The sequence below is a fragment of the Zootoca vivipara genome, chromosome 13 (assembly GCF_965207765.1).
Source record: "Zootoca vivipara chromosome 13, rZooViv2.hap1.1, whole genome shotgun sequence".
Classification (NCBI taxonomy): domain Eukaryota; kingdom Metazoa; phylum Chordata; class Lepidosauria; order Squamata; family Lacertidae; genus Zootoca; species Zootoca vivipara.
The window spans coordinates 45,561,112-45,573,228 of NC_142596.1; the positions used below are offsets into that span (position 1 = coordinate 45,561,112).

General features: G+C 46.2%; 1 protein-coding gene across 4 annotated transcripts in view; it reads right to left on the bottom strand.

The window, feature by feature from the left end:
- The window catches only part of CLEC16A (C-type lectin domain containing 16A), a 97,944-nt gene that overhangs the window by 48,264 nt on the left and 37,563 nt on the right, over positions 1 to 12,117 (bottom strand). For all 4 annotated transcript variants that reach the window (XR_009558548.2, XM_035132319.3, XM_035132315.3 and 1 more), the window contains exons 16-18: positions 11,160 to 11,210; positions 10,541 to 10,669; positions 6,127 to 6,247 (exon numbers count right to left, since the gene is read on the bottom strand). Coding sequence is in view for 3 of the 4 variants with exons in the window: in XM_035132319.3 (XP_034988210.1) it covers positions 6,127 to 6,247; positions 10,541 to 10,669; positions 11,160 to 11,210 (301 nt within the window). In the remaining variant the exon portion in view is untranslated. The remainder of the gene's footprint in view (positions 1 to 6,126; positions 6,248 to 10,540; positions 10,670 to 11,159; positions 11,211 to 12,117) is intronic.

Consider the following 12,117-nt stretch of genomic DNA (forward strand, 5'->3'; position numbering starts at 1 on the left):
CTCTGTCCAGTTCCTGCACAAGAAGCACATTTTTATATATCTCAATCACGTCTCCTCTTACTTGCCTTTTGTTCTTAACTGAAAAGTCCAAAATGTCCTGATGCATCCCCTTCCTATTAAGGAGAGGTGCATTACATACTGACTGAAATAATGTGTTTGGCCTTCTGCAATACAACCAAGCTAAGTGTTCACCCATTTCCTTGGAAAGGAGGGGTAAGCTGGCCAAACTACATATTTTTTGGTTCCTCGTTAAGGGACATCTGGTGCTCCAAGCAACAGTAAACACGCTCTGCATGTATAGGAGCAGCGTTTTGGGTGGGGATGCAAGCTCACAAGTAGGAGGTGCCACAGAAAAACCTCCATCTCCAACTGGTCCCCAAGTGATGTAAAGTATTGTAAAGTCCGGGCTAGACCAATGAATGCATCTCTCTCTCCCCCCACCCCCCCATCTAAACCTACAGCAAAATCTCTGTGGGGGGAAATGGCTAGTCTCCAGAGACTATAAATAATGTGAATTTCCAGGAAAAGTGACCAATCTGATATTTAATCTTTGCAATGGCAAAAAATATCAGGGGGCTGGGGAACTGTGTGTGTTTAGACAAGAGACATTGGAAAACTGAACTGCGAAATGCACTTTAATGCCTCATAGCTCAATTGTGATTGTTCTATAAAAACAGAGGAAGGTTACAGGAATATACATTAAACTGCATCAATGAAGCAGGGGGAGGCAGGTACCAATCAAACAATCAATATGCAGGAAACGACGACACCATTCCATTTGAAAGCCAAAAAAGAATCTTGCAATTTGCTTTAAGAACACCCATATAAAATACCTGACAGATAGATTATAATCACATTTCCCGTTAGTTTACAAGCTGCTTACTTAAATTCTGCACAGGGAGTTCATTTCCTGACAGAACCAAGGCTAAAAACTGAAATGCACAGAATTCCTAGGACCATAAGAAATGGTGTCAATTCAGCCTTGACATTTCTCTAAATAACATCTAATTGGCAATGTGTTGCCTATTCTCCAAACGGCAATTCCACAGTCATGCTCCACGTCTTGTGCTAACAGATGTGACAGATGTTGTTAGCACATTGCGAAACAAAGTGTTGACTCCAACACATTTCAACGCTCCCCCTGTAGCAGCAACAAACTTGTGTTTCCAGCTTGACTGCTAAAATTGTATAACTATAACCTCCAGGCTAGATCTGCCCTCCCCCCTGGAAAGTACAACTGCCCTGCACTGGGCAACCGAAAGGCAAGAGGGATAATAGATAAAGAAAGTGGTGGTTGAGGGAAACTGGGCTCGTTTGGGAGATAGGCAAAGAATGATCCAAGAAGTCCTCAATGGCAGAACAGGCGGGTGATGACAAGCAGTATGTTACAACGGCTGTGAAGGCAGATGAAGGTTGCAACAGATAGGAATCTACTGGTTTGTCGTGACTATTCCATGCCATCGGAACAGAGCCCTACTGCGAAGACTGTGCGTTGGTCAGCTTGCACTGATCTACACACATAAAACAAATTCATGCACTGCCATCTTCCAAAAACCCAACCCAAACCCCCAAAGTCCCATGGCGATCGGCAAATGGTAACGGGGGCAGGATCGTGAAATCTGGAAGCCCCTAGTCATGAACCGGCACATGAACGGTGGATACAGATTCAGTCGTCTGACTCAAGGAACGAGGCAATTGAGCAGCTTGGCAGCTGTATCCATGACTGAGCAGCCCTTTTTAGGATCCACTCTGCTCACCCCAAAAAGGGGGAGGGGCTAGAAAAGGTGCCCTAAACATAGTTTGCCTCCCCTTTCCCCTGACTGGATTATAGCGCCCAGTGGGGTCATCACCTAGCGGTCGTAAAAGACAATTGAACTTTGGAACATCCGTTGAACATGGAATATACGGACAGCAAGCGTCCTGAACGCAGAACTGCCATCATTGCAAGAGAGCTGTGATGTTTTAACATTGATATTGCAGCACTTCAAGAGACTCAAAGAGCAGGCGAGGGACAACTGAAGGAAGAAAAAGGAGGCTACACAATGTTCTGGAAAGATCTATCTGAATAAGAACATCGAATACATGGGGCAGGCTTCGCTATCAAAAACGACTTTGTGAAGCTCCTGTCAGAAGTCCCTACCGGCATTAATGAGCAACTCTCAACCCTTTGAATAAAGCTCACCAAAAACCAACAGGCTACTATTCTAAGCGCTTATGCACCAACACTGAATGCCAATGAAGACATTAAAGAAAAAATTTACTCTCAGCTGGATACTGTCCTATCAGAGACGCCTAAGGAAGATAAAATTATCCTCCTGGGTGATTTTAATGCAAGAGTTGGGCGAGATTTTGATCTGTGGCCTGGGACTATTGGGAAAGAAGGAGTTGGCAACAGCAACCAGAACGGAATCTTACTTTTGACAATATGTGCAGTGTACAACCTTGTTATTACCAACACACTCTTTCGACAGAAAAATAAATTTAAAACTTCATGGAGGCATCATCGGTCAAACCACTGACACCTCTTAAGACTATGTTATTGTCCATGCTAAAGATCGCCGTGATGTGCTCCTTACCAGAGCTCGACAACTGCTGGACAGATCACCGACTAATACGCTCCATGATGGCTATTAAGATTATACCTCAACACAGGCTTCAAGAAAGGAAACCAAGGCGCAAAATGAACACTCAAACCCTTCAAGATCCCATTAAGCAGGATTGCTTCCAAACGACTCTGAAGGACCATCTGCTTTCAGAATTCCCTGATAACATCGAGGAACATCGAGGGAGGGTGGGTGCTTCTATGAAACACAAACTTCTTTGGGCGTGAGGGGACTGTGGGTGCACATCTTTGGGTCTTGTACTGAACCTGTATTTATTTTTTGAAGTCTCCCAGAACGCTGGCAACTAACATTATGAACTGACTTGCAGGATCAGAGGAACAGAGACCATCTAGTCCAGGTCTCCTGGTTTCTGAAGGTGGGCAGTTACACATTTTGGGGAAACCCACAAGCAAAACAACTACCATTTCCCACGGTTAAGTTTCCCATGTCCGGCATTCCAACATATGCCGCCCTGATTTCTCATAGTCTGGTCCCTAGCATTGTAAGACATGGCAAGAGCAAGCTGTGCAAAGGTGCACAGAGCTTTGCAGCCTTTACACACAACCCCACACACCACCCCCACACGACTGGCTGAACAAGCCAGGATTCAGCTCTTAGTTTAAAAATCATGGCTTCATAGCCCAACTTGTTGGGAGAGCTGTTAGCCATAGTTAACTGGTTTGCATGTAACAGGAAGCTGGCTTGTTCAGTCCCTTGAGCCATGAGAACAAAGAGGCAGGAATGCAGCTGTGTGTAGGTGCAAGCTATTCATTCATAGCTTATTAAATAAAAATTTGCCCGGGCGAATTTGCATCAGTGAAGTTGGGGGTTTCATAAGGCCATCATGACTCAGAACCATTGACACCCACACGCATGCATGCATCAACTCCGCTTCTAAACCCTTGCCCATTTCCACATTTTGTGGTGGCAAATTCCACAAATCCGTCCTGCGTTGGGTGAAGAAGTGCTTTCCTCTCTCCTAAATCTACTGCCAGTCCATTTAAATGGAGGATCCTACGTTCTAGAATTATGAGAGGGAGGGGAGAAAATTCTATCTTCATCCTTCATTTCCACCATGCAAAATTCTATAAATATCCTGCAAGCAGGAGTGAAGCACAAGAGCTCTCTCCCCTCTTGTGGTTTCCAGCAACTGGCATTCAGAAGCTTTACTGCCTCCCACTGTGGAGGCAGAGCAGAGCCATCGTGGGTAGAAGCCATTGATAGCCCCCTCTCCCATGAATTTGTCTAATCCTCTTTTAAAGCCATCCAAGTTGGTGGCCATCACTGTCTCCTGTGAGAGAGCCACAGTTTAACTGTGCTACATGAATGCTGTCCTAAATCTTCCAGCATGCAGCGTCACTGCATGTTCACGAGTTCTAGTGTTCTGAGAGAGGATAAAAACTTTTCTCTATCCACTTTCTCTAAACATGTTCCCTTTTTCTCACTGGGAAAGTACGCCAACCACCTGAGATAATTTCAAATATCTTTAAAAAATAACAACTAGGGTGCTGTTTTTGAGACAGAGTGACAAGAACTGTACACAGTATTTCAAAAGGTAGCTGCAACATAGAATTATATAAGGGCACTAAAACACTGGCTGTTTCATTTACAGTACTTTCTATTCCTTTCCTAGCAATTCCTAGCATGGGGATGATAAAAGTCATACTCAAGAGCAAGCCCTCTGAAATCAGTGGACCGACATTTATTTATTTTACAAATTTATGAACTGCTTGACGAGTCAAAGGACACCAAAGTGATGTACAGCAAAAATAAAATACAAAGAATACAAATTCTTAAAACAACGAAACCATTCCTGTGCATTTACACTTAGTATTTCATATATGACTAGGTCACATCTCAGGAAAAACGTGAAACTAACCGTCTTCAGTAGGCATCCAAACATCACGATGTTGGGCACCTGTGTAATTCCAGTTGGTAACCAATTCCAGAGGACTGGACCAATTTATAGTACAGGCTAAGCATACCTCTGGGACAGGCAGTACTCTCAGCAGTGCCCCATCTGAGGCATGCAGTTGCCAAGTGGGGATATAAGAGGCAAGCTGGCCCCTCAGGTAATCTGGTCCCAAGTTATTTACCATACAATGTTATCTAGATCCATTAATTTCAATGGGTCGGCTTCCAAGTGCGAGTAACATCACCCATGGAATTTGACTTCCAGCAGGCTTTGAGAGCCAGTGTGGTACAGTGGTTAAGAGCGGTAGACTCGTAATCTGGGGGACCGGGTTCGTTTCCCCACTCCTCCACATGCAGCTGCTGGGTGACCTTGGGCTAGTCACACTTCTTTGAAGTCTCTCAGCCCCACTCACCTCACAGAGTGTTTGTTGTGGGGAAGGAAGTGAAAGGAGAATGTTAGCCACTTTGAGACTCCTTTGGGTAGTGATAAAGCGGGATATCAAACCCAAACTCCTCTTCTTCTTTGATCTAGGAATAGCACATGCTCACTGTGGCTACAGATCCTGATATTTTGATTGGGAGTACCAATGCCTCTTTCAGAAACCTATGCAATGGGGTGGGTAGAACTGAGATCTCTCACAACTTCATCGCTGTTTTATTCAAGTGAGCTGAAGCAGCTGGGCTTGTTCAATGTCGCCGGCCAAGGGAGGGTCGGATGAATTGACTTAAGGCTCAACTGCACAGAACAGCCGTTACAGTAAGATTAATTCTTTGAAATACCAAATATGACTGACATTTTCTATTAATATGTATTGCATGTGCCAAGATGGAAACAAGGACTCTAGATTTCCCAGCAAACGCAATTTATTTTCATAACAAAAGAGCGGGGCATTACCAGAATGTCGTATGGCTATTTTGGGTGTTCATGACTTCCAGTTACTGTTACTTCAGGCAACAGGGTTTTTTAACCCTCCCGTCAAAAACAAAGATAAAGACCCTCACAAATAAAAAATGCCTCTACTTGCCCATTTGTGAGGGGAAACCAGCCCTCTTCTCCTAGCCCAGATACCCCTCACTTTAAGAACTGCTTCGCCATTTGCATCACCACTGAACTCAACTTAGGCAGCCAGGATGATAATATGGCAGCCTTCAACAACCTGGTCACTTCCAGAAGCTCTTGGAGATGCGTGGAGACTAGGGGTGAAAGAGTAAAGAGGTGTGGAGATCTCCCAATATTCTTTACTTGTTCCCACTCCCAAAAAAATTGCAAGTCTCTTCTAAGCTTGACCTCTTCAACTAGGAGGCTCCAAACATTCTCCGGGACAAAGGAAAACCTTAGGGATCTTATTATGCATTGTGGGCAGCTTTGCAAAGGCCCAGTCTTTGGAAGAGCAGGGAACTCAAGTTATTCTTGCAAAAACTCCCCTCTCCCTTTTCTGAGTGAGAAAAAAGAGGGGTTTAGCAAACTCCAACAGGACCAAGAAGCCTAGGCATTCCAGTTCAGCACTACTCTTGTTAATCCTTATTTTTCTCCCCGAGGCTTTGAATGGCTTTCTTTGGAGAACACACTTTTGTCCTCCTTCCTATTAAGATGCCACTGTTTACTCACTCAAGTCTAGGACATCGTCGGTTTTAATTAAGTCCTCCTCCCTCGTCAACGGCAGCTGAGTCTCTGGCTCCTCCTGGAGGTGCAGCGACAGGGACCGCATCATGAAGAAGACTCTGATTGCCTGAAAACACAAGTGAGAAAAGCTGGTTCTTTATTAGGGTGGGGACCTCTGGCCTGTGGGCAACTTGGCCACTGAGGACATTTCCCCCATACCAAGGCCCCACACCTGACATCACACAACATCATACATGTGAGAGGCAAAGTAAGGATGTGGCTCCAGAGGAACAATCGGATGGGCTTCCAGTTGTTCCCTAGGCAAGTGGGGCTTGCTGATAGCGCACAGATCTTAATGCCACTGTACAACCTATGGGGAGCAATGGGATTCCTGACCACCATCCATCCCAGTTTTTTTCCTCCTCTAATGTTTACAAGAAGCATGTGGCACTGCTGCTATCCCATCTTAGACAAAGCCCTGCCAGGCGAAGGCTAATGGATAATGGAGAATCATTCCTTACTCTGGCTTTGTTTTACTGGAAATAAATATTTCTTTTTAGCAGCCCTAGCAGTGGAAGAGGAGGAGGCAAATAATCACCCAATGGTGATTTCATCTGGCCAAAAAGGAGGCTTACTTGAAGGGTCTGATGAAGGGACCCGATACAGGGACTCCAGGGAATATCTTTAACTATGAGTAGGTTCCCTTTTTTTTGCAGGAGAGTGTAGTTTTTTATGCTTTCTGTTTCCAGATAATATATGAAAATCAACAGCAGTATCTAGAACTGGCCTGGAAATTCATTGGCAGCCAGTGAACCTGTTTGTTTGTTGTCTTTAATTGAACCTTGTTTTTTCTGCAGCTAACAGGCCTGGCAGTTTCCTTTGAAACCAATTCTAGTTTCCCAGAACCTTCTGGTGAAAGCCTCACATCATACATTCAGCCTTAATAACCTCGACCAGGCTCATTTTTACTTAGGAAAGGGAGCATTCACCTGAGTTAGTCAAAGCAATAAGCCCTAAAGGTCTCCACAAGAAGGAAGTGGTTTGTGGCTTTCTATAGACAAAATGCAAAAAAACCAACAATAATGGAATGCAACCCTTTTTTTTAAGAACAAATTTTGGGCATGAAGAGGAAGGCTACCACCACCACTTGTTTCTGCAGAGAGATGACAGATTAAGGAGAAAGCTTCAAACAGCTGGTCTAGCTTTGCCCGCTTTAAAAGATAAGCGCATTAGCTTTGGAAATCAGGATGGAATAGCCCAAGGCTCACACAGAAGAAGAAGAAGAAGAAGAGTGTTTCTGAACTTCAGAAAACAACTCTGCTAGCTAATCAGAAGTGCCTCAAAAGGAATCAAAGTTCGGTTCTAGGAAAAAGGGTCCCTGGCTTTCCAAGAAGTGCAAGCAAACGAGATAAGAGATAACATCCTGTGTCTCCGAAGTGACAAGGCAGAATAAACAGAAGAGCTCAGAACGGCCGTCTTGATTGCTGGTATTTCCAAGAAAGTTCTCAAAACCAAAAAGAAAAAAAGATGTTGTGGCTAATTCATTTCTTCCTCCCCGAAGATACAGCAATTCTATGTACGCTGAAAGGATGAAAGCGGCCTAAACTGGAGTGTGCCATCAATACAACGGAAGCAAGCACATCTACGTGGTATTGTGTCTTCTGCAGAAAATGAAACAAATCAATTTCCTAGCTAGAGCTCCAAAAGAAAGGTTATTTGAGTACAGGTTGTTCAGCTCACCAGGAGCCTCACAGTCAGAAGAACATGGTTTGCTGATCCAGCAAACGCCTTAAGAAACAAACAAACAAACAAACCCTACTAGGACAAACAGAAGCGTTTTCTTTTTCAGAGCATCTCCAGATCCTCGCTTCTGGCAATGTTATCAGAGAGGTGCCAGGAAGCAATTGGAAAATGTAAATGGTGTGCTTAAACCTGTCTGTTCAAAGAGCAACATGGGACCTCTCTAAAGATCTCTAGGTGGTGGTGGGGACACCTCCGTAACAATCTGGCTTATTGTTTATCTAGGGCCTGACTGCACCAAGAAGTCAAATGCCAGAAATTATCAACCCAAACACACATCCATTTCAGAACAGCTGGATGTGTTGCTCCCAAATTTTGTAGCAAATGTGGGGCTTTCTGGGAGAGTAAGAAGTGTGGCCTTCTTTTCTCCCTTCTGGTTGATCAACAGAACCCCATGGCATGGCAGCGGCTAATGTTACCAACACTCTCTTAGCTCTTTCCCAGCCAACCCTTGCAAAAAAAACAACACCAAACCCCCGTGGCAGCTTCTACAGGAAGGAAGGATGCCAAGGGCAGTGCAGCCACGGTCCCTTCTGCCCTATGCCAGCTCTTATGAGGACAGGCTGGAAAGCAGAGGTGGGCAGACAGAGGTACTGGCAGTGATCACAGTGTGCCTGGCTCCCCTGCCCCCCCCCGGCAGGAACCATTTTTAATTATGTCAGTCCAGATACACCCTTGCCGGGGGACTGAAGCTCCCTTGGAATCTTGTTCCCCATTGCAGGGAGGAGTGGTAATGCTGCTAATTCACATGCTTGCTTATTCTCCGGTATCCCCATGGTCCATGTTCGAGTCGGTAGCAAGTTTGGAGCCAATCATGCGGAGATTCATCCTGTGTGCCACCCCCACTGGCGAAAGGACTGAACCGTGGGAACCAACACTAGTCATGGAAGCCCACAAGCAATAGCACTCTCGTGTTATTCAGGGGCATACTGCCTTCAGTACTGGAGCTAGCATATTGTGGTGTAAGTCTTATGGGGTGTCAGGGGAGGGGTAGTACCTCTGGTGGGGGACATACTGTGCTCCTTCTGGGGGGGTTTGCCCACCTTTGGTTCCCACCCTGCTCTCAGCTCGCACCTGTGACTCCTAGAAGCTGTAAGCATGCGACAGCAGCCACACCCTGGAAGACGGCTTTGACCGGCTGGCTAAACCAGGTGAAGGTAGCCGATGGGACTTAAACCCTCAGGGACTTCTCCTGCGTGCGAAGACAGGCTCTGGCGGACGGGACCAACAGATCTGACCCTAAATCTCTGGGATATCTTTGGGAGAACAAAAAGGCTAAGGAGTAAATGCTATGTAAATCTGAAGTGGAGTTCCTAAAGTGGTTGGATGGCGCCTTTTATGCCTCCTTCTGGCAATGCCTGCAGACAAGCTGGGGGAAAATGTATTGCTCTGCTTTCTTTTGGACCACATCAGCGGACCACATATTATTTATACCCCGCACATCTGATTGGGTTTCCCCAGCCACTCTGGGCGGCTTCCAACAAAACAGTAAAAATTTAAACATTAAAAGCTTCCCTAAACAGGGCTGCCTTCAGATGTCTCCTAAAAGTCTCGTAGTTGTTGTTCTCTTTGACATCTGGTGGGAGGGCGTTCCACAGGGCGGGTGCCACTACCGAGAAGGCCCTCTGCCTGGTTCCCTGCAACTTAGCTTCTCGCAGCGAGGGAACCGCCAGAAGGCCCTCGGTACTGGACCTCAGTGTCCGGGCAGAACGATGGGGGTGGAGACGCTCCTTCATGTATACTGGACCAAGGCCGTTTAGGGCTTTAAAAGTCAGCACCAACACTTTGAATTGTGCTCAGAAACGTACTGGGAGCCAATGTAGGTCTTTCAAGACCGGTGTTACGTGGCCTCGGTGGCCGCTCCCAGTCACCAGTCTAGATGCCGCATTCTGGATTAGCTGTAGTTTCCGGGTCACCCTCAAAGGTAGCCCCACGTAGAGCGCATTGCAGTAGTCCAAGCGAGAGATAACTAGAGCATGCACCACTCTGGCGAGACAGTCTGCAGGTAGGGTCTCAGCCTGCATACCAGATGGAGCTGGTAAACAGCTGCCCTGGACACAGAATTGACCTGCGCCTCCATGGACAGCTGTGAGTCCAAAATGACTCCCAGGCTGCGCACCTGGTCCTTCAGGGGCAGAGTTACCTCATTCAGGACCAGGGAGTCCTCCACACCTGCCCACCTCCTGTCCCCCACAAACAGTACTTCTGTCTTGTCAGGATTCAACCTCAATCTGTTAGCCGCCATCCATCCTCCAGCCGCCTCCAGACACACACACAGGACCTTTACCTGTGGGGAGTCTTGTTGTCTGAGCATACACAGTGCCCAGGCTTGCGCCCCAAGGAGGTCACTCTGGTGCTAACACAGCAGTTTGACTTCACCCCAGAGGTGCGGTCCATTTCTGCCGAGACAGACAGATGCCAACAACAGAGCAGTTCTCTGTCACTGCCTGCCAGATCACTGTGGACCACTGGCTATGCTGAATTGGGCTGATGGGAACTGCAGCCCCAGACACTTGGAGGGCACCAGATTGGGGAAAGCTGCTGCACACACCCACACTCCTGAGCTCCTTTGAGGGAGGGAAAGGGGGATAAAAATGTACTCAATTAAAAAATATCTCACCCTCCGCGTTCTTTCCACATCTCCACAGGGCAGCCTCTTCACAAAGTCAATCCCAGTGAGAGGGGTTCCTGTTGGCGGCAGCAGAATGGAGGCATCCATCATCAAGTACTCGACATTCATGGGCTTAAGCTGGGAAAGGAATTTCACACTTAACATGTGACATAATCCCAAGCACAACCTTAAAAGCAGCCATACCTTTAATACTATTTCCCCACCCTCTTCCTGCGGACAGGTAACTAATAATAAAAACTAACTAAGTAACTAACTATACTATGTCAGGCAACAAAAAATTGTGTATGTGGAACTTTTCATCTTGTAAAGCCTGCTAGGTCAGACCAAATGCTAATTTGCCGTATTTACCACTGTGCTGATATTCCATTCCTTGCTAAGACATTGTTATGCATGATAAGCAAATGCTGTGGCATTCTGATAACCTCACACATTATTTAAGTCTATGAGTTATGAATATTTAATTAACGGTTTTTAAACATTTCTGCACATGTCCACAAACACTTATTGTTTAGGCTCTGGATTATTACTTTAAAGCGTGGAACTCTAAGATGAGACACGTTCAGTTTTGCCCCTCTCCATCCACACGGCCATTTCATGAATTACTTACAGTCATGCTTCTGTATTCATCTTCAAACATATCCAGAAAAATTTCTTCGCCCTTTAAAAGGAAACAAGAGGAATGCATTTGCCCCTCCATAAACATTCCCTCTGCTTCTTTCTCATTAGTCAATGTGGTACAGTGGTGAAGAGCGGAAGACTCATAATCTGGTGAACTGGGTTCGCTTCCCCACTCCTCCACATGCAGCTGCTGGGTGACCTTGGGCTAGTCACACTTCTCTGAAGTCTCTCAGCCCCACTCACCTCACAGAGTGTTTGTTGTGGGGGAGGAAGGGAAAGGAGAATGTTAGCCGCTTTGAGACTCCTTTCGGTAGTGATAAAGCGGGATATCAAATCCAAACTCTTCCTCCTCCTCCTCCTCCTCCTCCTCCTCTTCTTCTTCTTCTTCCCACCTTACCCCCATTCTTCAAGGACCACTTTTGACCAAACTAGGAATGAAAAGAGCGACAGCTTCCCTTTATCTGGATAAGCTGTCAGCTGTTTATCTCCCCCTGTCAAGGCTGCGATTCCTAAACACCCACCTTGGCGGGTGCCTTGCTTAATTTGTGGGAAAACATGGCGCCTGGCCTTTATTAAACAAAACAGCTTTGGAAACGGGTCATCGCTATGAAACGGCTTGAGTGCCTGGCAAAGAGGGTGTTTCTGCTGATCTTCCTGTTTATAAGCTTCCAGACCTTTAAATAGGAAGAAGTCAGCTAAGGGCTGACTCACACGCAAGGCAGCAGCAGCGGCACAATGACCCCAGTCATTGGGGGCCACCACCAAAATAGGTAGGGGGGGGGCGGAAAAAGTTGCCTGAAGGCAGCGGCAGCACTTCCGTTTTGTGCTCATAAACCAGTATAGTTTATGGTAGAAACTTGCTAGCAACTCTACCAGCTAAAGGTTTATGAGGTGACTTCAAAGGCTACAAAGATGGTGTTGTTTACTATACGCGGCTCATTGGCCCT